Source organism: Panthera pardus, unplaced genomic scaffold (genome assembly GCF_024362965.1).
Source record: "Panthera pardus isolate Hobbes unplaced genomic scaffold, ASM2436296v1 HiC_scaffold_27, whole genome shotgun sequence".
Classification (NCBI taxonomy): domain Eukaryota; kingdom Metazoa; phylum Chordata; class Mammalia; order Carnivora; family Felidae; genus Panthera; species Panthera pardus.
Window position 1 is genome coordinate 2,936,227 of NW_026526843.1, and position 25,461 is coordinate 2,961,687.

The window sequence follows — 25,461 nt, forward strand, 5'->3', positions numbered from 1 at the left end:
CATGCATGTTCTCACAGTCATTGATGTAGACACATGCAAGATGGATTCAGAACTTCAATATGGCTTAAATCACACATTGTCTGCCACCATCTCTTCTATGGGTTCCTAGTTATTCTGTAGTGAAATCTACCAGGCAAATATGTCTTGTCTCCTCAATGATATTATTAGCTCCTGAGGGAAGAGAACCTAAACTTAATATTCCTGTCTACAGATTTGCTGTACAGGACAAACATAGATGCTCAGTAAGGATGGATTAAATCAACCGGACCTGATAAGTAGAGGCAGAGTACCTCCTTTGAAACAACTAGTTAACTCCTTTGAATCTCAGTTTCTCCCTCTATAAAATGAAGAGGGTAATTTTATCTATAGGGTTTATGGAGTAGTTGTGAGAATGGAGGGCCAATACATGTAAATTGCTTAGCACACAAACTAGCATCTGCTAACTTATTAGCTTTTTAACTATTTCTGCCTCCTGCTCAAGTAGTAGCGAGACTATGGAAAAGGGTGAGGATAGCAGCTTTCACACAAATCTGGGTATTCAATTCAGTTTATAGAGGCACGCTGGTCAGTTGCCTATGCATTTGGATTTGAGGAAGAAAAAAGGTTTATCCTTTCACATATCTTCTTCACTTTTCTGCTGTAATTCCTGGACAGAGATGCTTTGATGGGTGTATGTGAGCTAAGATTAGCTGGGAGTGGAAGCCCGAGTAGGGATTTGCACTGAGAGCAAAGGCTGAGACTAAAGTTGCCATAACAGGCACCTTTTCCAGTCTTTATTCAGCATTTATAGGTAGCCCAATCAGTGTGAGGCGTCGTCCAGGAGCTGAGAGTCCGGCAATAAACCCGGCTCACATTCCGGCCCCATTTCACATAGGGAGGAAGCGACGGACTAGACAAAAATTCTCCGGTACCGCGAAACCTACGGAGCAAGGTAAGTCCTTTTCCGCGCTAGTGCGCAAGCGCCACGCCCTGGCGCTGTCCAGCTCTTCCGGCGCGGGGCGAGCACCGCAGAATCCAATGGGCGCGAGGCGTCAGGGCTGCGCATGCGCGTTGCAGGCTCGCCCGGAAGTCAATGTCTAGCTGCTGAGCGTGGACCCGCGGAGATGAAGTAAGGCCTCTGGTTCTCTTTGGGGAAGTAGGGACCGGCCGCGGGAGGTGGCCCACCAGGGCTGGGGTGGTAGAGCGTCTGCCGGGCCGAGGGGCGGGAGAGGCGCGGAGACTGAAAAATTACCCCCCTAGTTTTGCTCTCCCTTACATCTGGCCAGGCCGCACTTAACGTCCGCCTGTCTCTGCAGCCCTTTAACTAAAGTGAAGCTGATCAACGAGCTGAATGAGCGTGAGGTCCAGCTTGGGGTGGCAGATAAGGTGTCCTGGCACTCCGAGTACAAGGACAGCGCCTGGATCTTCCTGGGTGAGGTCCACATCTTTCTCCCGCACTACTCGTCATTCTGTCCTGGCCTGCTTTTTAATATTTCAGCATTCCCGCCTTTCATTCTTCCCAGCATTCATCACACTTATTTCCTTCTGCTGTCTGCCCCTTAAATCCTTTTTTCATATCTCTCTCTCCCCCATTTCTAGTTGCTCCCCCTGCCAAATCAGTGCCCACGATAGTTACCCTTTGCCATTCACTGTGGTAAGAGTCTTGCCACTGGGTTTGTCAGAGACAGTTGTTACCATACCGTGTCCCCTCTCCCATTACACAGCTGAGGAAACTGAGGTGCAGAGAAGTTAATGGACTTAAGGTCACATAGCTAGTATGTGGAGCAACCAGAACTGTGGGATTCTAGAACTCATGGTCTTAGCCACAATCCTGTATTACTGCTAGCCCCTCTTTCCCCTTCCCTCAGAATTAATTTTCCTCATCTAATTAGCTCCTGCCTTCTCTCCATGGCCATATGATCATCTCTGCGTTCACTTTGTGTCACATCCAGTAATGTGACAGTTTGTTCAAAGGGGTTATTGCACCAGATACTGTGCTAAGCATTTTATATCCATTGTTTTATTTAATTCTCACAACAGTTCTGTGGGGTAAGTACTAATATTCCCATTTTACAGATGAGGAAGGAATGATTTGCAGAGGAATTTCTTTCCTATGGAATGCTCAACAGTTGTCTTTATAATCCTTAGTCTATGTGAGGTGGGGTTAAAATTTTCTAACTTAAACTGATTTTGGAACTTAGTTGTGAATTTGCGGGTAAAAGAACAGGTGAGTTCAAGATATGTTTGTGGAAGTAGAGTTTTATGTTGGAAACTATCTGCTTTGTCCATAAGCTTTTGGGTGTGAGGAGTATTTGGTTAGTGCTGACACACAACCTTTCAGTCAAAGTTAATCACTCCTTTTCCTGCCCTACTGCTGCACCTTATATATGCTTCTATCATATCATCAGACTGTGAGTTCTTTTTTCTTTTTTTGAAGGTTTATTTATTTTTGAGAGAGAGAGAGAGAGAGGGAGACAGAGGATCCGAAGCAGGCTCTGTGCTGACAGCAGAGCCTGATGCAGGGCTTGAACTCACTAACCATGAGATAATGACCTGAGCCACAGTCGGATGCCTAACCGACTGAGCCACCCAGGGGCCCCAGACTGAATTCTTTGAGGGCAGGCCCTGTGGCTTACTTTTCTTTGCACCCCCAGTGCCAGGCCTAGTGCATGGTATGTAATATACACTTGGTAAATGTTTGTGGAATTGAAATGTGTTTTTTTTCTTCTAGGAGGACTTCCTTATGAACTGACTGAAGGGGACATCATTTGTGTGTTCTCACAGTAAGTCTTTTTTCATTTCCTGCCTTCTGGGTCATCAGAGTGTGCTACCATAAAGCATTTTGTGGCATCATAAAATCCATTTATTTTAATTCTAGGCTGATTGGTCTCCCTGCATGGGGAAGGCTAGAGCATCTGCTCTAGTCTAGATCAGCCCCAGGACATGGTTATAGAAGTCTCCCAATATGGAAAATCCAAGAAGTTGGATAATTTAGGAAGCCATCTTAGGGAATATGGTCTATTTTTACTGCTCTTTCACTGAGGCTTGTCCAGCCTCGGCCTACACGCAAACAGAGTGGAACTCACAAGAAGCTACTATGTGGAGCTCCTTGGACTCCTACAAACTAAGGGTAACCCATGGTCCCAGGGCCCTTCTGGCACACACCTGTGTGGTGTTGTAGGATTAGGGCAAAGCACAGAGGAGTGGGGGAAAAAAGCAAAAGGTTTAGGTAGCAGTTTGTTTTCTTTGTTTCTAGATGAGCATGAGGTTAGTGAGCAGAGCCAGTCTCTTTATCCAGAAGCTGAGAATTACAGGCTGGTGAGGAACAAGAATGAGTAGGTGAACCTTATACTTTTCATTCTGCTATGAGATGAAAGCAGCAGTACTGGGGTGGGAGAACGATTTGGCAGCTCGCACTGGTAGTGACAGCTGGTAGGAGAGGGACTGGGCACAACCCAGAGTGACACAGAGTGGTTAGACAGTCTATAGGGCCAGAGGGGCCCTGAGGGCAGAGGACTGTTGCAGGGAAGCTGCATGAATAGGCAGAAGACAGTGGCAAAAGGGTTTGGGCAAGCAAACACAGCCAGCACACCATGGCAGAGACATTGCCATGGCAGTAGATGATTGGACCATCCCATAGGAAGGAGACCCTGGATGAGTGGTTGGGCAGAATTTGGGACAGAGGGCCATGGGAAGGAAATTGGGCAGTACACATGAGAAGAAGGCCGTGGTAGAGGGCCTTGGCATCCCACACTGGCAGAGTGCCCTGAGAGGAACAGAGGCTGCTTCCTCCAAATTCTGGGCATCTGGAAGTTCGCAGCAGGTGCAGCTTCCACCCCTTAGGATACCTCTGCCTGGTCCAGCCCTCCATTTAGGGGCTGTTCTTGTCTTATTTGCATTGAGTGATGATCAGCTAGTGTTTGTTTATTCTAATTCTCAATTCTGGCTACACACATTGCTCTCCATGAAGATTGCTGTTGCCATTGATAACAGTGGTTTTCAAAAAATGTTTTGTTTTCTGATTATCAAGGTAATGTATAATCATTGTAATGCATAATCATTTGGCAAAAAGGAAAAGCATAAAGAAGGAAATAGAATGTACTTTAAGGAAAAACAACATTTTGGTGTATTTATTTTTTATTTAATGTTGGGCATTATTTCTAATATTTTGCCATTATAAATTGTATTGCAGCATACATGGTAGTATATACATCTCTGTATGGATTCATACCTTCCGTAGTGAAATTACTGGATCAATATGTTAGCGTTTTTAAGATGTTTTATAAATATGATCAAATTGCTCTTTGAAAGGTTGTACCAATTTCTACTCTCACTAGAATGCCCATTTTTGTGAATCCTAATCAACCGTGGTAATTTTAAAAAATATTTGTTGTATGGCTTCTCATTATTATTTTATTTTGCCTTTATTTAATCATCAGTGAGGTTGAACTTCTTTTCATAGATTTACATGCCATTATTATTTTTTAAGTGTCTATTCATATCCCTTGCTTGTTTTTTGCTGTTGGTGTGTTCCTCATTTTCTTAGTGATTTTACAAAAGCTCTTAATTGATGTTAACTCTTTGTTATAACATTTTGTCATGTACTGTGTTACTGTGGGCTTATTGTACTTAATTTGATGTGTTCTACTACACTGCCATCATCATTATATCTTGATGCACAAATTGTACCAGTTTGGCCTATAGGAGTCCGTTTAAATGAGTTCCTGTATTTTTTCTTTTACTTTTTATGTTGAAATAATCTCAGACTTAAATTATGAAAGTTATAAAGTAGTATAAGGAATACCTATTTCCCTTTTTCTTAAATGTTAACATTTTACCACATTTGCCTTGTCATTATTTCTCCCTGTGTATACCTATTATTTTTTTTCTGAATAATTTGAGCGTCAGTTACAGACATGGTGCCCATTTATCCCCAAATTCTTCAATGTGTATTTTCCCCCAAACAAGGGCATTCTCTTGTTTAACCTCGGTATGGTGATCAATTCAAGAAGTTAACACTGATACAATAGTATTGTATTAAGCCTAATCCATAGGCTTTATTCAGCTTTACCAGTTGTCCTGCTAAGATTCTTTACAGAAATAGGAAAAACAATTACTTTCTGGTCCTTTATCTGTGGTATAAATTGTAAATATTTTCTCCTAATTTGTCATTTGTCTTTTGACTTTGTGATTATTTTTGCTATGCAGAATTAAAAAAAAAATTTTATTCATCCGTGTATTTAAATTATCATGTGGTAAAATTGACTTTTTAGGGGGTGTACAGTCCTGTGAGCTTTAATGCGTGTATAGATTTGTGTAGTTACCCCACAATTAGGATAAAGAACAATTCCATCACCCCAAAAACTCCTTTGTGCTGTCCCTTTATAGTCTCATGCTCTAGTGTTTTATATGATCAAATTTATCAGTCTTTTTTTTATTGATTCTGGATTTTGAGTCATAATTAGACAGTATTTCTCTCCACTCCACCCATCTGTATTCTCTTCTAGTACTTGTATAGTTTCAGTTTTATGCATTGAAGTCTGATCCATTTAGGGTTATTTTGATAGTGTGAGATACAGATTCACTTTCATGTTTTTTTCAATGGTTGTTCAGTTCCCACATTTATAAAAAAGTCCATATTTTCCCAAGCAAATTAAGATGTTACCTTTACCATGTTACTTTACCATATATACTTGAGTCTCTTTATTGGCTTTCTTTTTTCTAAATGTTTTTATAAAGTTTATTTATTTTGAGAGAGAGAGAGGGAAGAAGAGAGGGAGAGAGAGAGAGAGAATGCATGCATAAGTAGGGGAGGGGCAGAGAAGGAGAGAGAGAACCCCAAGCAGGCTCCCCACTGAGCAGGGCTTGATCTCCTGACTGACCTGAGCTGAAATCAAGAGTCAGATGCTTAACTGACTGAGGGACCGAGGCATCCCTCTTTATTGGCTTTCTGTTCTCTTTTGTTGGTCTGTCTCTTCACGTGCCAGTACCACACTAATTAATCATAGAAGTTTTCAGTGTGTTTAAAATCTAGGAGAGCTGCTCCCTCTCCTTGTTCTTTTTTGAAGTTTTTCCATCTATTCTTACATGTTCATTTTCCCGTGAGAACATTAGAATCAACTTCTTCAGCTAAATAAAACACAACTTATACTACGTTAAATTTAAGTATTAACTTGGGGAAGATGTTGCTGTCTTTATGATGTTGAGTCATCCTATCCAAAAACAAGGGATGTCTTCATATTTGTTCAAATCTGTGTGTGTGTTTCAGTTTTTAAAAGTTTTCTTTATATAGACTTTGTGCATTGCTTGTTAAGTTTATTTTTAAGTATTTTATCTTTTTGTTACTGTTAAAAATGGGGTTTATCTTTAATTATGTCTTCTAACTGATTATTGTTTGTATGTAAGAGACTGATTTATTTTTTTAACTTTGTATCCTATTACTGAATTGTTACACTGTTTTTTTTCATTGTTTCTCTTGGGTTTTCTATACAGACTATCCTATATAATCTTCAGAGATAGTGTTACTACTTCTTTTTCATTTTTTACATGTTTTCTCCTGTGTAATTGCATTGTCCAATACCTACAATATTAAATAGTGTTAAATAGTTCCTGGCCTCAGTTGAATTGGCCCAGGTACAGGTTTCCCCTGCTAGCCGAAGGTAGTGTTCTGTAAAAGCTTTTTCTAAGCTGAAATGGCATAAGGTGGAAAAGCAAGTACCATTTCATAAAAGCAAAAATCCTCTTCAGATTTCTTAGTGAAAACAGGTACTAATATAGGTCTTTTGTGAAAGCAAAGTGGCATAAAGTAAACATTGGACGAGTAGCCTGTATTTTCTATTTGGTAAGATGCTACATACCTGGCTGGGATGTATGTATATGATCATGTTACTAAGTATCAATTAATAGCTATTTTTAAAATAAGTTTATTTATTTATTTTGAGAGAGAGAGAGAGAGAGAGAACACAAGCTGGGGAGGGGCAGAGAGGTGGGGCAGAGGATCCGAAGTGGGCTCTGTGCTGACAGCAGAGAGCCTGATGCAGGGCTCAAACTCATGAACTGTGAAATCATGACCTGAGCTGAAGTCGGACCCTTAACTGACTGAGCCACCCAGGCGCCCAATTCCTATTTTATTTTTACGACTTTACTTTTTAACTTAGGAATCTTTAACTTAGCTGGAATTTAACTTTGTACAAGGAATAATGTAGAATTTTCTAGTTTCTATTTAATTAATTTCTGCTTTTATCTGTATTAATTCCCATCTGCTTTCCTTAAGTTTGTTTTCTTTTATATTCAGTCTTTTTGACGTAAAACTCTTTAAGGTTACAGATTTTCCTGAGTATGGTTTTTGCCCTATCCTGTAAGTTTTGGTATATATGCTTCTCATTTTTTTTTTTTTTTGAAGTACTCTGCCATTGATGTTTTTCTTCATTTTATTTCACTTTTTCTTTGATCCAGTTGTTAGCTAGGAGAGTAGGTTTCAAGTTTTAGTTAATAGGGTTAACATTTAGTTAACATTAGTTAACATTTATTCATTTTTGAGAGACAGAGAGAGACAGAGCAGAGTGGGGGAGGGGCCGAGAGAGAGGGAGACACAGAATTGGAAGCAGGCTCCAGGCTCTGAGCTGTCAGCACAGAGCCCAACACGGGGCTTGAACTCATGTACTGCGAGATCATGACCCGAGCCAAAGTCGGATGCTTAACTGACTGAGCCACCCAGGCGCCCTAGGGTATTTTTTTATTTAAAATATTATTTTCGGCTGTATAACATTGTGATTGGAGGACATGGTCTGTTCTGTTTTTGGAGGTTATTGAGGTTTTTGGAGGTTATAGTCAATTTTAGACTCTTTAGAAGAAATTGTCCTCTTTTTGTGAGATTTAAATATATCTATATATCCACTAGTTTGACATTAATATTTAACATTATAATTGTTATATTATTAATTATGTTTATTTGTATTACATAATTATATATTGATATTTCTCTGACCTTAATTTTGTCAACATTATATGTTATAAACTTAAAGTGGTATGTTAAAATCTCTCATAACTTTTGTTATTAGTTTTTCTTTGTATTTCTCATAGTTTTCTTAATTAAAATTTTTGATTTGTTAATTTATACATAAAGTTTCATGATATATCTTTGTAATATATTAGGATCTTTTTCAGTGTAAAAGAGCTCTTTTAGTCCCATTTAAATATTTTTTTGGCCTTGAATTCATCTTCAGTCTTAATATTACCACCCATTTTTTAATTGAGTGTTCATGCTATATCATCTAATTTTTATTTTTAACTTTTGTGTCATCTTGTTCTAGATATGTCTCCTGTACAGACTATATTATTTGAATTTTGTTTTGTCATTCAGTTGAAAGTTTTTGCATTTTAAATCAATAGTGTCTTACTCTTTTATAAAATAAATAGATATGGGGAGATTGTTAACATTAATCTGGTGCGGGACAAGAAGACTGGGAAATCCAAAGGATTCTGTTTCCTCTGCTATGAAGACCAGAGGAGCACAGTTCTTGCTGTTGACAATTTTAATGGGATCAAGGTGAGTGTGTTCACTAAGCAGGATTTGGCTGGACTTTTCCTGTATGTAGGGGTTTGGTTTAATTTCGCCACAGGTTCAAGGACAGTATTGGGCAGCTGGGTGTGTGAGAGGGTTGCAGAGGTGTGGGGACATACTGACCAGGAAATGATCCCAGGAAATGATTTCTTTGGCTTATGACCCTACTAACAATTGTTCCTTTTCCTCATGTTCATCTTCCCAGGAGCATGGGTACCATGCACCACGCCCCAAACCAAGCCTCTTGTTTCTCACCTTTCCATCCTCACACCCCACTCTCACCTCTGACGTATTGGACAGCAAAGAGACTCTCAAATATTGCTCTTTCATGCTATCCTCTGTCAGGGGATTTGGGGCTGTGTCATGGCTTCATGCTCTGAGACATGGCTTTGTATGTCTGTCATATGTCTCCAGTCACTTAGCATTACTGGGCCCTGGAAATTCTCTAGTTAAAGTCTGATGACAAATTCTACAAAAATCACTCCTGAAGTTTTTTCTCCTCTGTTTCCTCTCAGTTCACCCTGGGGCTGAGAGAAAGTGATGGGACAAGTCAGGTTTATCTATGCTCCACCCAATTCCTATGCTTATTTAGCAGTTGTATGAACATTGTCATAGGTTGGGGGGGGGTGACTTTTGACTTGGAGAGTTTGTCACTGATTGCACCAGTATGGAGCAGCTGGAGACTATAGGACATGATGGAATAAGGTTCTAGGCTTGATTTTTAAGGGTCAGCAGTCAAATGGAGTCACCATGAAAGGGAGGTTTTCAAAAATGTTTTTGAAAAGGGGAATAGGATAGATGACAGAAGCTACTCAGACTTAAAGGTAAGAATAAAAATCTGCTCTTATGTGGGAACAATAAAAGCCAGACTTTTCAAATTTTGGATTGTTTTGCCTATAGAATAAGTCTGTATCTGCCCGAATGTTTTTAAGTGAGGGGTTAATTTTTTGTTGTTCACCCAGAGAGTTGTGATTGACAACAAAAGTATCAGTGTGAGCCAGTTGTTCCACTATGGTGAGGGTAGAGCAAGGTATGAGGGCTGAAGAAAAAAGATTCCTTCCCCCTTCCCAACTGTTGTTCTGCCTTGGCCTCATCCTACTTGCTGTATCAAGAAAACAGCTGTAGCATTGCACTTGATTTCAGGAATTCTTTCTAGCTGCCAGACCATGGTATGTTTTACTGTAAATTAATGTTACAGATTGAGGGTAATTGTGCATGTGAATTCTCACAGTTTCCTCTTCTGCTTGTGCTTTGGACAGTACCAGCCAGGCTTTTTTCACTTAATGCAAGTGTAGAACATGAAGGTTATTGTGTGGTACACTGGAGTAAAGTGACAAGGCTGTCTAGTATGACTGCCTCAGGAACTCCAGCTGCCCCTGGCCCTACCTGGATGCCCCAAGTGCTGAGCAAGTTATAATCTAGGTGTATGTGCTGTTACACACCAGTTGGGCAGGTCTGCTTTAGTGATTTCCCCAGAAATAGAATTAGCAGGAAGGTAAGGGGTGTGGTTCAAACCATGGCTTTCTGCAGCTGGGTTCAAATAGTTTGATAGGAGGGCCGTCTTTGCTGAAGCATTGCCTGTCTGTCTTAGATCAAAGGAAGAACTATCCGAGTGGATCATGTGTCTAACTATCGGGCTCCTAAGGACTCAGAAGAAATGGATGATATGACCAAAGAACTCCAGGAGAAGGGCTGTGGGGCTTTTACCCCCTCAGAGAGTTCATCTGAGGGTTCTGAAGATGACAAACCCACAAAAAAACACAAAAAAGGTAAAGCGTTAAGTCCCGAGAGAAGATTCTGGGTAGTCTAAGTGTTTATTCTTCTTAGTGTTCACTGAGAGTTGATAATCAGTTCTTAAGTGTGAAGGGGAAAGGTGTTTGGGAAACCTTGCTTTAATTGGGAAAAGAGAGGTATCAGTGGAAGACAAATATTATGGGCTGAGTTCTGTCTCCTAAAATTCATACATTAAAGTCTTAATCCTCTAGTACCTCAGAATGTGAGTGTATTTGTAGTTAGGGTTTTTAGAAAGGTAATTAAGGGTGAGAACTGCCTTATACAGCATCTTGACATATCAAGGCTGACAGACATCCAACTTGGCTTCTCAGAGACACTTTCTGGAAGTATAGATTATGACTGCTTCACACACAGTGCTGCCCATGGTGCTTTCCTTTTGCTTATACCCTCCCTCTCCTCCATCTTCCTTTCCTTATTGGTTGCGCCCCTTTTTTCCTCCAGACAAAAAGGAAAAAAAGAGAAGAAAGAAAGACAAAGAGAAGACTGACCGGGAGGTACAGGCAGAGCAGCCAGCCTCCTCTTCATCACCCAGAAGCAAGGCGGTAAAGGAAAAGGATGACCCTGGCTCTAAAAAGCACAGCAGCAAGAACTCAGAGAGGGGTCAGAAGTCAGAGTCCAGAGAGGTGCGGAGGCACTATCCCAGCTCTCCTGAGGTCAGGACCATCTGCCGCAGTGGAGCAGAAGACAGAGAGAGGGAGCCGAAGAAGGAGAAGGCTAAGCATGAACATAGGTCCTCAACCAGGAGGGAAGAAAGAGAAGAAAAGAACAGGGATAGAGATAGATGTCGAAGCTCAGACACACATTCCGGCCGGCACAATGGACGTTCTGAGGGACATAGTCAGAGAAGTAGAAGTAGGAGCCGAGATAAATCCCACAGGCATAAAAGGGCCCGACACTCCCGGGACAGGGAGTCCTCTAACCCCAGTGACCGCAGGTATCACTGAAACTGCAGCCCGTGACTGCCTGGTAGAGTTGCAAATGAACTAGGCCTTTAAAATGCAATCATACTCAGTTATGCTTTTACTATTACTATAAGTAAAATCTCTGAGGCTGAATTCTTTTAATCCCTTGAGTATTAGAGTCATAGACAGCTGTAGTTTTAACAGCCAAATATCCTGGATTTTTAAGTGAAATCCATTGTTCCTGGGAATATGCTCGGTACCTACTGGAGGAGGTATCCTAAATTTGGTTTCATAAACATGGCCCTTGAATTTATGACCCCAATTTATGACAAAATTGCCAGGAAAGGGGAAATATCAGGCAATTCTAGAATTCTGGTCTTTGTGCTGGATGTTTAGGTGCCCTTTCCAGTTGGCAGGTATAGCCATAGAATAGAGAAGTGTGGTTTAACTAGGTTCGGACAGCTTGATGTGAATGTGATATTGATTCCTAACACCAGCCCGCTCCCTCTGCACCCCACCCTCCTTTAAAAAAATTTTTTATAAACATCTTTTTTTTCGCATTTTGTTTTTTTGGTTGATATGTCTCCACTTTTTTTCCTTGCTATCTATTTATTTACGTATGTATGTATTTATTTATATTGAGGTGAAATTCACATAACATGAAATTAACAATTTTAAAGGGATAATTCACTGGCATTTGGTACAATCACGGTGTTATAAAACCACCACCACTGTCTAGTCCTAAAACATTTTCATCACTCCCAAATGAAACCCTGTCCCCATTAAACAGTTACTCTCCATTCCCTCCTCCTTGTCCCTGTCAGCTACCAGTCTGCTTTCCATTTCTGTGGAATACCTATTCTGGACATTTCATGTAAGTGGAATTGTACAATATGTGGCCTTTTGTGTCTAGTGTCTTTCACTTAGTATGTTTTTGAGGTTCATCTGTGTTGTAGCATGGATCAGTACTTTGTTCCTTTTAATGGCTGAATAATATCCCATTGTATGGATATACCACATTTTGTTTATCTATTCATCAGTGGATGGACATTTGGGTTTCTACCTCTTGGCTAGCCACTCCTTTTCCACGTTTCAGACATACCAGGCCACTTGTGGGCCTAGTTTCCTTTTTAATTAGCTGTTCTTGCTGAGATGGGAATACTGTCAGCTCCATCGCATATCCATCTGGTCCCCTTGGCAGTTTTTTCTCATCTTGAGAATCTTGCCCTTTTATTTTATCAATCAGTCCCTTATGACTTTGGTAGGAATTAGTTCCCAGGACCTTAATATCCCTGCTGAATTATTAAAATTGAACTTCTGATCCTGTAAAACAGAGGAATACATTTTTAAATATAATTTATTGTCAAATTGGTTTCCATACGACACCTAGTACTCATCCCAACAAATGCCCTCCTCAATGCGCATCACCCACTTTCCCCTCTCTCCCCACTGCATCAACCCTCAGCTTGTCCTTGGTATTTAAAGAGTCTCTTATGGTTTTCCTCCCTCCCTCTCTGTAACTTTTTTTTTCCCCTTCCCCTCCCCCATGGTCTTCTGGTAAGTTTCTCAAGTTCCCCATATGAGTGAAAATATATGATATCTGTCTTTCTCTGACTGATTTCCCTTAGCATAATACCCTCCAGTTCCACCCACGTTGCTACAAATGGCCAGATTTCATTCTTTCTCATTGCCAAGTAGTAGAGGAATACATTTTTAATAGTGGGCACATTTAGTTTACCTGGTATGTTATTTTGGGTCCAAGATTAGATGCACAAGAGAGTTTTTTTAGGGGAAAATGCCCATGAAAGAAAATGGGGAAGGAGGCAAGAGGAGTCTGGAAAAGCAGTCAGACTCTGATAGAGGTCTAATCTCTGGAGAAGCGGGGAGGGAAGAAGGAAGTTTGAGTAGGAAAAGTCTTATACTACTGTGGTGTTCTGAGAATGTTTCAGCAAGACCAGTGGTGAGTTCTTGAGCCAAAGTCATCTGTCAGAGGAGTTCCTATTAGATCAGCTTTGGTAAGCAGGAGTCCTTGGTGTTGGACCTCCGTTGGCCCTTGTGGCCACTCTGCTTATGTGTCCATTGTGCCAGTTGTGTGGTATCCATTGACAAAGGCCAGTGTACCTGGCTGAGTCCTTTTGTGTGCTTGGCAGTTCAGTGCCTCTTCTGTGATGGATGCTCTGATGGATGTTAACATGTGATACAGAAATATTCACAGTTTGCCTACTCCCACATGTCAGTCCACAGCATTTACACCAGACCTTGTCTCTAATCTTCAGCTCTTTTCCTTCCAGTATCCCAACTAGATAGGCCATTGACCACAGCCTAGGAGTTGGTATATATGCAATAAATATTCTCAATTTTGGCCACTTCTTTTACACCAAGTCAAGTGCACTGCTTGAGGTTCTGTCCATTGGAAAAATTTTCTTTCTCCTCCCCTGAATGTGGCTGTAATGCAGATAACATTCATCTTCATTTTGTGATGACCCACCAAGCTCAAATTGTTTTCTGCCCCAGCTGGTCATCCTGGAACCCCCCTTTTGCTATAGGTGCAAAGATACAAGGGCTACCATTCTCTGCGTCTTTTAGGTTTTTAATAGTAACACTGATCTACTCTGTCTCCCCTGAGCTGTATTATTATTTTATGTATTGTTTAGGGTTCTGCCAGGGAAACAACCAGTAGAATATATGTATCCTGCTGTAAGCCAGTTCCTAATGAGAAAACATACAGGCATACCTTGTCTTATACTTTGCTTAATTGTGCTTTACAGATAACTTTTTTTATAAATTAAGGGACTGTGGCAACCCTGTGTCAAAGAAGTCTTGGTGTCATTTTTCCTCACACCATTTGCTTCGTGTCCCTGTCAGATTTTGGTAATTGCCATATTTCAAACTTTTTCATTATTATTCCATTTGTTATGGTGATCTGTGACCAGTGGTTATGACTCACTGAAAGCTCAGATGATGGTTAGCATTTTTAGCAATAAAGTATTTTTCAATTAAGGTATGTACGTTGGTTTTTTTATGCATAATGCTATTTATTGCACACTTTAGACTACAGTATAGTGTAAACATAAGTTTTATATGCAGTGGGAAATGAAAAGATACATTAACGTGTTATTGTGATACTCGCTTTATTGTAGTCTGGAACTGAACCCCTGATAGCTCTGAGGGGTGTGTGTGTGTGTGTGTGTGTGTGTGTGTGTGTGTGTGGTAAGGAATTGAATTATGCAGTTGTTGGGGCTGGCTAGGCAAGTCTGAAATTTATAGGGCAGAATATTTAAGTCTGAAATTTATGAGGCTGGAAATGCTTGGGCAGGAGCTGACACTGCAGTCCACAGGCAGAATTTCTTCAGGGAAATCTCAGTTTTGCTATTAAGTTCTTCCAACTGATTAGATAAGTCCCACCCTGAATGAGGATAATCTCCTTTACTTAAAATCAACTGATTGCAGATGTTAATCACATCTATAAAATGCTTTCACAGCAGCATTTAGATTGATGTTTGATTAATTGATTGACAACCCTCCTACAGCCTGAGGCAAGTTGACACAGAAAAGTAACCATCCCAGTTTATTCTTGTCCATGGTGGAGGGGAACAGTTTCAGAGGTTTCCACTTGACTTTCCTCATGTGACAGCTCTTACCCATTAGGCTAAGGACCCACGTGGGGATTACTCTCAAGCAGCAACTCGGTTCCAGTCACACATTTGGGGAGTGGGAAATGACCACTAGGCAGGTCTGCAAGCCCCCTATGAGCCTTGTTATAGGCCAGGCCTTCAGTTATTATTCAGCCCTGAAACCTCCAGTCTAATAGGGCTGTGATCATGCTTCAGGTCTCTAGGTACAAATGTCAACTTTGATCTTGAATCCAGTATTCCTCAAATCTCTGGCTATTCTTTCCTCAGTGTTCATACATTGAAGCAAGTGGCTATAAGTCCCTTTAAGGGAAGTACTGAGGGGATATTAATCCTTGTCCTTCCTTCTACGGACCAAGCTACCTCTTCCAGGTCTGCAAACAGCTGAAGTTTGGAAACTGAGCAAGGAATTCAGAATTTTTATTGGGAAAACCTCCCTGAAACCCCTGCTCCTCTACTGTTGTCTTTTTCAGCTTGTAGATCCTGATACCCTTGCTCGCTGTCCATCTGTATTATTCCTAGGGACACCACAGTCCATCCGCCATCTCTGCGACTCCCTGTGGGTAAGGCTCTCTTGGCTGTCCTTCAGGCCTTGTGGTTCATTTTGGTGTTTGCAACCTTCTGGCTTTTGGAAGGTAGCACCTCTACCTGGTCACTATTACTCTAGGGCCTCAGCTCTGTGATGGTCTCTTACTGCCATCCCTGGCCAGTAGAGGAGGTCACCTCTGAACTTAGTGATGCTGGTGCCCCTTTTATCAGTGCCTTCCTGATGGCCTTGGTAAATGAGGTGTTCCTGCACCTCCCTGCCCCCGCCCCATGGAACACTACCGTCTCATGGGGTTTTTCCACTGTAGCACGTCCACTTCCCTCTGCCTTTTCATTCCTTCTTTTGCCATTTGTCAGGACAGCTCAGGCATTTCAATTTTGTTCAGTGGTAGCCATCACTTTCTCCAAGCCTCTAAGAGCCCCTTAGTAGAGACTTTGTATCTCCTGCAGGTCCTTGCCAGGGGATTAAATCTGTATTTTGAGAATGTCCTCTCAAATCAGTGAATTTTTGCTTTTCTGTTCCTCTTGATATAGCACCCTCAAAATCCAAACCCAATGCTTCCTTGGCTCCTGTCAGTGCCTGTCAGCTAATTCTTGCAGCTCTTTGGTGTTATTCTTTCTTCTCTTTACTAGGCTCAGGACTGACCTAGCCAGGTTATGCTGGATTAAATGTGGGATTTAATCCTAGTTTTCAGTTTAGGAACCAGGAGAGGGGCTGGACACAGCTCCTTGGAGGGGGATACGAGTTGCCTTGAGGGAGCAGGCTCTGCAGCATCTTCCGGTGAAGGGAAAATGCTAGCTCTCATTAGGGAAGAGTGGTCCCCTCTGCAAGGTAAAGTCTGGGAGGGGATGTCTGCAGAGCCAACACCCTGAGGAGTGTCTGGCTAGATGTTCCCACTCCATGTCTCAGGGTCTCAGGATTTTCCAACTACATGGAGTCATGTGGCCCTGACTTCAGCAGAGCAGACCCACCACGTATTAAATATTGAGTATTTAGTCTCTCTTGAGTTCTGCCACTCCCGTATGTTCTTCTTTGGTCTGCTCCTCCACTGCGGGAGAAAAGGACTTCTTTGTAAGCTCCACAGAGAGTCTCTGGCTCTCACACTTAATCTTTAGCTACTTATTAACTGTCATCCATTTCTCATTACTCTGCTGCAGGGCGTCAGTACAACTTGACAGTATTCAGCCATCTCCACTGTCTCTGTAGGCCATATTCCTCTCATATATTTCAAAAGTCTGAATCACCACATCTGCAAGGCCATTCTCCCAGTTTTCCCAGGTCATCTCCAGAGAACTGTTTAGCACTTGGGCTGCCATCTTGTGCCTGGGACTGTCTGTGCCCTACACCCCCATCAGGACAGTGTCCATTTTGTCCACCAGCCAATGACTGAGGCAGTCCTGGAACCCCATCTTATCACAGCCTGTTTTCTTGGACCACCACTGGCACCATTTGTGCTAGTTTGAATTCTCTGAGAAGCAGATGCCAAGGTGAGATTGGCATGTAAGAGATTTACTAGGGAAAACGCCTGTGAGGGAAAATGAGTGGGAGCTAGAGAAGTCCAGGAGAGCTGATGGACAGACTAGATGCAGGTCTAAATTCTGTGGAAGAGAGAGGGAAGGAAGGAAGGGTGTTGGGTAGGAAAGATCTTGGACTATGTGGTGCAGTTCTAAGAACATTTTGGCAAAACAAGTGCGTCTGTTGGGAGAGGCAGTCCACTGTGGGTCGTGAGCATCCTTGCACATTCTTGGTGAGGCTTTTTAAAGCAAGGCTCATTGGTCTCCCTAATACTGAGCCACTTGTGCAGGGCAAGGTGACCACAATGTGACTATCATTGAACTGCTTGCTTCCCAGGGGAGGGGCACTGGTTTGTTTGCTCATTGCTCAAGAAGTCCTGGGCCCTTGACCTTGGGTTCCTCAGCTGCGATGCAACCCACTGCATGGGTAGTGCCCCATCTGAGCCCATTACATTGTTCTGTAGGATTTGGGACAGGGGAGCTTGCAAAGCTTCACTGATACTCATGCTGATGCCATTTGCTGTGCTGTAATAAACTGTCTTGTTCTAACTCATTAAGTCTCCCTGTCTACTTTCTACATCTGTGAAGTAGTGTCAGAGCCAGTCCTTGCTATCCTTTGTCAGGCTGGAGTTCTTCCCTGGCAGCATCCCTGACTCCAAGTCACCTGTTAAGGGAGTCCTGTGTCTCACAGGAATGGCTCGTCTTAATATCTCTGCCACATTCAGTCATTGGCGGAGAGCAGCTTGTGGGAAGTTTGGCCTTGGTGAACATGCAGGGATAATGGATTTCAGCTACACAGCACTGGATTTCAGAGCTCAGCAGCTGTGGCCATTTGTCACTTATGCTCCCTGTAGTCAGAAATCTGAGAGGCGCGTATGCACCCTGCACTAGGCCAAGCCTGAAGCAACCGGCTAGCAATTGGTGTTAGTTGATCTTTGGGTACAGTGAATGTTCCTTTCATGGATTCACTTCACAGAAGACAGTTGGAATTCATTGGTGGACAAATTCCCAGTGATCTCAAGGCTAAACAGCCACATTGAATGAAGCGCTCAATTAAGAATGTTTTTTGCCATATCAATATTTCTTTCATGTAGCCTAATTAACATCCTAGTCTGTCAGTCCCTTTTTGCTTCCTCTAACCTTTTGGGCCGGATAAGTATCTGTCTCAGCAATTTATAAACTCATTGAATCCTAAAATGGAAATAATCCTTATCTGGTACAGGACATACCTTCTGTAAACATGTTTTGAAGCTCTTTGAAAGGAATAACTTCGTCATTGTCTAAGTGGTATTCTAGTGAAGTATAAAGTGCTCAGTGCTGTGCTGTCAGGACCAAAGAATAAAGTTAAGTGTTTCATGATGTCTTTTATTTTATCTGAAATTGTCAACTTAGAAGACATATTTTGGGTGTAATTATTTGCACTAGGATTTAACTTAGAGTTCTTCCTTTACTAAATAAGTGGCTCCTGATTTCTACAAGTGTGACTGGAAACTGCGTCATGAAATAGATAAGAGCAGGTCATATTTTTCAGTAGGAAATAATCTAGAATTGCATTTGCGATAAGCATTTGGTATTCTATAAATTAAGTATGACCAATAGTATGTCATCAAAGATATATTGGTCCCTAGACAGATCATTAAAAATACTGAACTTAATATGTTGGGTCCTATAAAGGGGCAAAGCCGTATGACCTATGTTAATTAAGTTACTCTGAAGTGTATGTGTATCACACAAATATGTGGCTGTTGTAATTTTATATTTAAGGCCAGTATACTCTCCACAATGAACTTCAGTCAAAAATTTGAATACGTTTTGCCAGCTTAGGGTTTAGAAGAGTACTTTGGGGATGATTAGAGATGACCTAACCTCTTTAAAGAGCCATTTTAAAAAGTCTGAACTGATGTTTTCTTTTTTCTCATGCCTCATGAGAAACTGAGGTATTAGATATTCCATTTGGCTTGGGATAGGGTTAGAAATGACTTAAGAAGTGATGGTGATTATGATGATGTTTCTTCAAGAGAAAGGCATTTATTAGCAAGTAGCTAATAACAGCAAAAACCCCTCATGATTATTAAATTAAATCTCTAACTTATTTGGATTTTTTATTAGTATGTCATATGATTGCCAAATCATAAAATATACTCTGTGATTGTTATCAGAGTACACATCTTATTTTGCAAGCCGATTTTGTTCTTTTCAAATGTACACTTGTATTTATGTTATCACTATCCTTGTCATTTTCAGTGTCTGTATGGCATTGTTTCTTGTTAACACACTGCACCATTTCCCCCACTTGGATTGTTATAATTTTTCATCATGATCAATAGTACTGTTATGAACATTTTTATACAGAGTCCCTTTAAAATTTTTCTTTTTGTATTATTCCCTTGGACCACATTCCCCAAAGTGGAGTTATCAGATCCAAAAGTACAGACAGAACAATCGGTTGTCTTACTTATTGGTAGGTAGATTGCTTTTCAGAAAGATCAAATTTGTGGAACCATCAGCACTGTAGAGTGCAAATGTAATTTTCCCTCTACATTCTGGACAACACTGGCTTTTTTCATTTTATTCCTTGTTTCTTTTCTGGAAGGTATATTGTGATACCTTCAGGTTATTCTAATTTGCATTTTCTTTCATTGCAAGTGAGGCAGTGCATTTTTACTTTTAGTACTTAAATCTATTTATATTTAGATGGTTCCATCTCCAAGGACTATAGCTACTAGCTCAAGCATTCTTATGTATTTTGGCCAGCAGGCTTTGAACCACTATGGTAAGGACCTTTCCTCCCATGGTGGTGCTCACCTTTTGACATTTAGCATTGACATTAATTTGACAAAAAGCATTGTTTAAATTTTTTTTTGAATGTTTATTTTTGAAGAAGAGGGAGAGAGAAACAGTGTGAGCAGGGGAGGAGCAGAGAGAAAGGGAGACAGAATCCAAAGCGGGCTCCAGGCTCTGGGCTGTCAGCACAGAGCCTGACGTGGGGCTCAAACCCACAAACCGTGAGATCATGACCTGAGCCGAAGTTGGACGCTTAACCGACTGAGCCACCCAGGCGCCCCAACAAAAAGCATGTTTAAAATGAGGACTGAGTTTATTTGAAACTACAAATGCAACCATAGAAACTGACCAAATCACTGGTTCCAGGAAATAGTGTCTGTCAAATAGCATGCTTGCATTCTCTGTCTCTCCTTCCATTCTCCTCTCCCTCCATCTTTTCCTCTCTGTTTTCTGCCTTTTTGAGGGAAGATATTCAATTAGACTTCCTTCTAAAGCCATACATTAACACACTTGTTACTCATAGAGTATATCGGGAAGGACACTCGATTCAGTGGTAAAAGAGATTGCTTCTGGAATGAACCAGGTACCATCTGGGAGAGGAGAGGTGAAGAGGCTTTTCACCACACCGTTTGTACTTTTGAATTCCAAACTGGATTTATATTACTTATTAATAAAAACAAATTAAATCCATATGTAAGATTAGTATTTGTCATTGTGAACCTTTAAAAAATGACTTTAAAACTTAGGCTGCTGCATGTGGTGAATTTCAGTATGTAAGGGCAGGAATGAGTGAATAGATGAAGGCAGCCAAATTTGGGGGATAGGTGATTTTTGGGCAGAACTGCCTGCCGTTTTATTTGCAAAAGTTCAGTTAACATTTATGGACTATCAGTACAGCATAAAGGAAATTTACTTGCCTAGAAATATTTCCCTGGGGAGTTTTGGATAAGGTTGGAACCTTCCTCTGACCTAACTTTTTGGATAAAGTATGAGAATGACTAGTTGATTAATCATCTTCCTGTATACTGAGTGGATAGAGGGAGGCCAGAGTGGTGGTTTCAGTACCAGAGTGGTGTTTCTGTCCTGTGGAAGCAGTTTCTAGCCAAACACTATGTTTGAGGCCAGCTGGCAGGAACAGGTTCTGATTTGCTCTTTGTGATGCCTTGAATTTGGTGTTCTAGAAGGGGCCTATCTTTTGTCCATCAATTGAGTTTTGGCAAGTGCAGGAGCACAGATATGACTGGAAAGCTCCCTCTGGCCACATTGGTGGTTCATGTGTCTTGAAGGGGCCAAGAGGATGCCTGGAGGCTTCCAGAGCCCCTCTGAGGAGTCAGATAGTTGCACTGGTGTTTGGGGATAGACTTTGGAAATGAGCTTTCAGGGAATTCTTCAACCTAATCTGAATTGGGCTACTGTACATGAGGCCATGTACTAACTAGACTGGTCCTATCCAGTAAGGGAGCCACTAGCTCTACATAGCTATTTAAATGGAAATAAAGTGAAAAATTCAGTTGTTCAATAATACTAGTGACTAAATAGCTTTGTGGGGCTAGTGGCTACTGTACTGGAATGAAAAAAATATATATATAATTGGACAGCACTGAATTAGATCATTCAGACACGGCGGCATTGTATGCAGCTCTGTGACCAGAGGTGAAAGCCTTCCTGGTACTTTCCAGGCCTACCTGGTCCTACCTGTCCTTTGAGGATTACCTCAATTCCAGTTCCTCCAGGAAACTTATCCTGACCACTGCAGCTCACAACCGTGACTCCCTTCTTTGAACTCCTAGAGCACACAAAATACATGATGACTCACTCTTGTTGGTGTCACACTTTCACTTTTAAGTTAGTCTTATTTTGCCAGCAAAGGCTTCAGGGCCCTCAAGAGCAGAGATTGAATCCCACGCTGCCTGGCAGATACATCCCTCTGGGAGGGACAGTCCCTCTTTTCATGCCAAAATCAGAAGCATTTGTTAACCCCTTCTTTTCTCCAGCTGCCTTTTTGTACATTCTTTGCTCTTACTGTTTATAAGAATTTAAAAGTATTTATAAGAATCAGTGTGTGGTACACAATGTCATGTTTCAAAAACCATTTATTTTTTGAGGAAGGCTAGCACCATTATTGATGTTAGGTGTAGCAGCAGCCTCAGCTTCTGTCCTGGTGAGGGGGTGAGGTTGAGGAAGATCTGGAAACATTGGCCTTGGATCTTGAAAACACTTTGGACAGAACTGATGATGCCTTCTTCAACATTTCAGACCGCTGTTTGGAAGTACTGGGCTTATCAGCATCTGTAAACAAACCAAAAGATAAATCTGGTCATTTATTGGGCTTTCTAACTGAGCCTGTCAGGCTAGGGGACTGATAATTTAGGATTCAGAAAGAATCATTTATATAATAACTTCTGAGGTTTTTAAAAAATTTTTTTAATGTTTATTTTTTGAGAGAGAGAGACAGAGTGAGAGTTTGGGAGGGGCAGAGACAGAGGGAGACACAGAATCTGAAGCAGGCTCCAGGCTCTGAGCTGTCAGCACAGAGCCCAACTGGGGACTTGTACTCACAAATCGCAAGATCATGACCTGAGCTGAAGTCGGACGCTTAACTGACTGAGCCACCCAGGGCGCCTCAAACTTTTGAGTTTTAAAGTGCTTTCACAAAGAGTCTTATTTTAAAGTTTTAAATTTTCATTCCAGTATGGGTAACAGACAGTGGTATATTAGTTTAGGTGTACAATATAGTGATTCAAAAATTCTATACATTTCTCAGTGCTCATTATGATAACACAAGGAATCTTTAGTTGCTCCTTCTGACACTCTTGGGAAGGAAACCAGAGACATTCAGTAAGATCGGATGCCTCATCTGAGATGACCTTAATGACTTTGGATGAGGTAGGAAGGTGGGCAAGTTGGCATTAGAGCCCAGGCTTTGACGTGCAGGCCAGCTCTGTACTGCCTGCACCCTGATGCTTCTTGAGCCAGCTCAGCAGTACGTGTCTCCCTCATGCCAGCAGGTAACTATCCAAAACAGCCTGAGGAGCTAATTCCACATGAAAATGTTACTTCCGTCCATTTCAGAATGTCCAGGTAAAAGCAGCAGTGCATTAAAAAAGGTTATCGTTTCTCACTCGCTTTGGGTAAATTTTCAGTTGACTGACCCCAAGTGATCTGTTTGTTGTGTGAGCTATAAAGGACTTGTGTGGCCAATAAGTCTCCATTTGGATCCATTTTTTCTGCACCAGTTGTTTTGTGCAAAGGGCTCTTAAAGTCTATCATAATTTATGTTAACAGAATGATTATTGTATCTGTAAGGACAGAAATGAGCATTTATCTGTGCTGCTGATGCATCATGACAGGATGTCATGAAAAGACAACAGGGCAATAAACCACATACTTTCTTGTTTCCAGTAAACGACAATGTTCTTCTATAACTTTTGCAGTTACCTAGCTTTTGATCTTCGCCAGCAATATAACCTTGGGAATCTCAAGAATCTATGCTTAAAAGTAAAGTAGCAGATAGAAAATTTACTCCCAAATAAGGGGGAGAAGTTTAGCTTTTCCAATTAATAATGCAGTCCTGGAATGTGCTAGTAGTTGATAAAATAAGAACAACCTAGAAATAAGGAAAAAGTCAAAATTTGCAGAGGCAAAGACAAAGGCTTGAATGGAGAGACCTACAGTCTAAAAAAGCAAGACAAAAGACTTTCAGTTACAGGATGGAGGCATATGCTGCAAGGCCATATTCTGAAAATCTCACTGGAGGGGAAAAATGAAACTTTATTTTTGCAATTTGAGGATCTTGTTAAGAAAGCAGATGCCTGGACCCCATTTCCCAGAGATACTAACTGGGACGCTCTGGGGAGGGGCCAGGATTCTGAATTGTTAATAAGCATCCTGGGTGATCCTGATGCAAGCTGTCACTGGACAACACTTTGGGCCACTGCTCTAGTGGATGCTGCATATTATTTAAAGACTGGCACTGGCTAGAATAAGAGCATACACAAAGCTCATCCCTAGGGGCACAGTGAAACCTCTGGCTAACAATTCCTACTCCTTTCAAAGCCAAACTTCTGGAAAGAGAAATCAATCACTGGGTGTGACATTCACAGCATGCTGGAAGTAGGAGTTAGGTATTATGTCAAAATGAAGCCAGCATGGTGAGACCAACTCTCTTTCAAGATACCCTGATGCTGCTTTGATCAGCTTGTGAGCAGTGTAGTGGGGTTCACTTGGTTGACACTGGTTGCTATGAGAAAAGAGATGTGTTTATGGCCAAATTGAATTTGCCACAATGCACGCGAAGTACTATAGTATGTCACTTCACACTATGAACTGATTTAGACTCCCGATAAAACCGTATTTTGTAAAAAAACAAAAACAAAAACAAAAAAACATTATAAGCCATAATGGGCATGTGTTGGCCTAGAGAAGTCCCCTTTTTCTTATGGGTTTTCATAAGCAGACATCACTGTAATTTCTAACAAATTCTCCTTGGTGGGCCTTTTTACTATTTTGAGCACAATGTTGGCCATTTATGCATTTCTCCCTTCAAAAGCCGTTATCAGAGAAAAAATGTGTTATTTGAATTCAGAGGTGCTGCCAGTGAGTTCCTCTAATGTGCAGAATGCAGGGGTTGGGGGGGAGGTGTCCTGGTCAAACTAAAGGTCCAGAAGAATATGATTTTCCTATTTGATTGGACATGCAGTCAAAAACCTAGGTGGGATCTTTCCTTTCCTACTTGCCACTCAATGCTGCAGGCTTTCCTTGGTCACTACCCATTCTGAGATGCAGTGGCAACTGGATGTAGCCCCTGGCTGGTAGGAAGAAAGAATGTGGGATAAAAGTCACAGGAACTGTGAGGTTAGAGCCCTGGCTCTACCACTTTCTGGCTTTGCAACATCAGGCAGGTCATTTGCTTCCATTTTCTCTTCTGTATAACAGGACTTTAAGACTTGCAGAGGCAACATGGCATGGTAAGTTATTTCACTTCAGTGACTCTGTTTCCACATCAGTACAATGGATATGATGCTTCCCAGGGTGGATGTGAGAAAAATACTTAGCAGAATGCCTGGTGCATAGCTGATACCTAATAAATGTTACTTCCAGTAAATGTCACCCCTTTGCTGTGAGGTTCAACTCAGAGAACTGCATTATAACTTGCAAATAACAATCTAGATACACTGTTCGTAATATTATGTCAGCCCCATATTGGTGGTGGGTAAGGCTGCTGCAAGACAGGAACCACTCACTGCAAGGGGGGAATGAATAATCAAAACTTCTATATTTAGAATGACATATTTGAGAGCTTCATTATAAAATGATAAATATGTTGTACCTGAAATGCCATCACTTGAAGAATAAAGGCTTCCCAGACCACTTTCACGTTGATAGAGGGTGATAAACTGCCAAGACAGAGGTGAAATACTAGCTTAAGCCCCCTGTCCTTTGTTGGACAGTGAATACCAGAAGTACGTAGAAACCCTCAAGGGACAAAGCACAACTGTGTGGCATTATACACTGTAATCTTGGTGCTCTGCAGTCTCAATTATTCTCCGGGATTGTGGCCATTCCTAGGCATGACTTCTCGTAATTCTTGCCTGTTGTGACACCCAGGATTGGCCTCAGGCTTGGACATGGGCTGCCCCTATAGGATAATTTCAAGGGCTCAAGTGTTGCAAAAAAATGTCAGCCATGCCTGCCCCCTCCCTCCTGGAGCTTAGAATAAATAACATTTTTAGATCCTTCTCTGAGA

General features: G+C 41.4%; 2 protein-coding genes across 2 annotated transcripts in view; one reads left to right on the forward strand and one right to left on the reverse strand.

The window, feature by feature from the left end:
* Positions 1-1,003: 1,003 nt before the first annotated feature.
* On the forward strand, positions 1,004-11,798 carry RBMX2 (RNA binding motif protein X-linked 2). Its single transcript, XM_019427004.2, has 6 exons — positions 1,004-1,108; positions 1,296-1,411; positions 2,711-2,762; positions 8,398-8,527; positions 10,134-10,311; positions 10,778-11,798. Exons 1-6 carry the CDS (start codon positions 1,044-1,046, stop codon positions 11,278-11,280), a joined length of 1,044 nt encoding a protein of 347 aa, XP_019282549.1. The 5' UTR covers positions 1,004-1,043; the 3' UTR covers positions 11,281-11,798.
* Positions 11,799-21,790: 9,992 nt separating this feature from the next.
* Positions 21,791-25,461, reverse strand: part of LOC109253709 (fibrous sheath-interacting protein 2-like) — a 72,229-nt gene continuing 68,558 nt past the window's right edge. The window contains 2 exon segments of the mRNA XM_053891971.1: positions 21,791-22,004; positions 25,045-25,111. Coding sequence (XP_053747946.1) covers positions 21,862-22,004; positions 25,045-25,111 — 210 coding nt within the window. The 3' untranslated portion in view covers positions 21,791-21,861.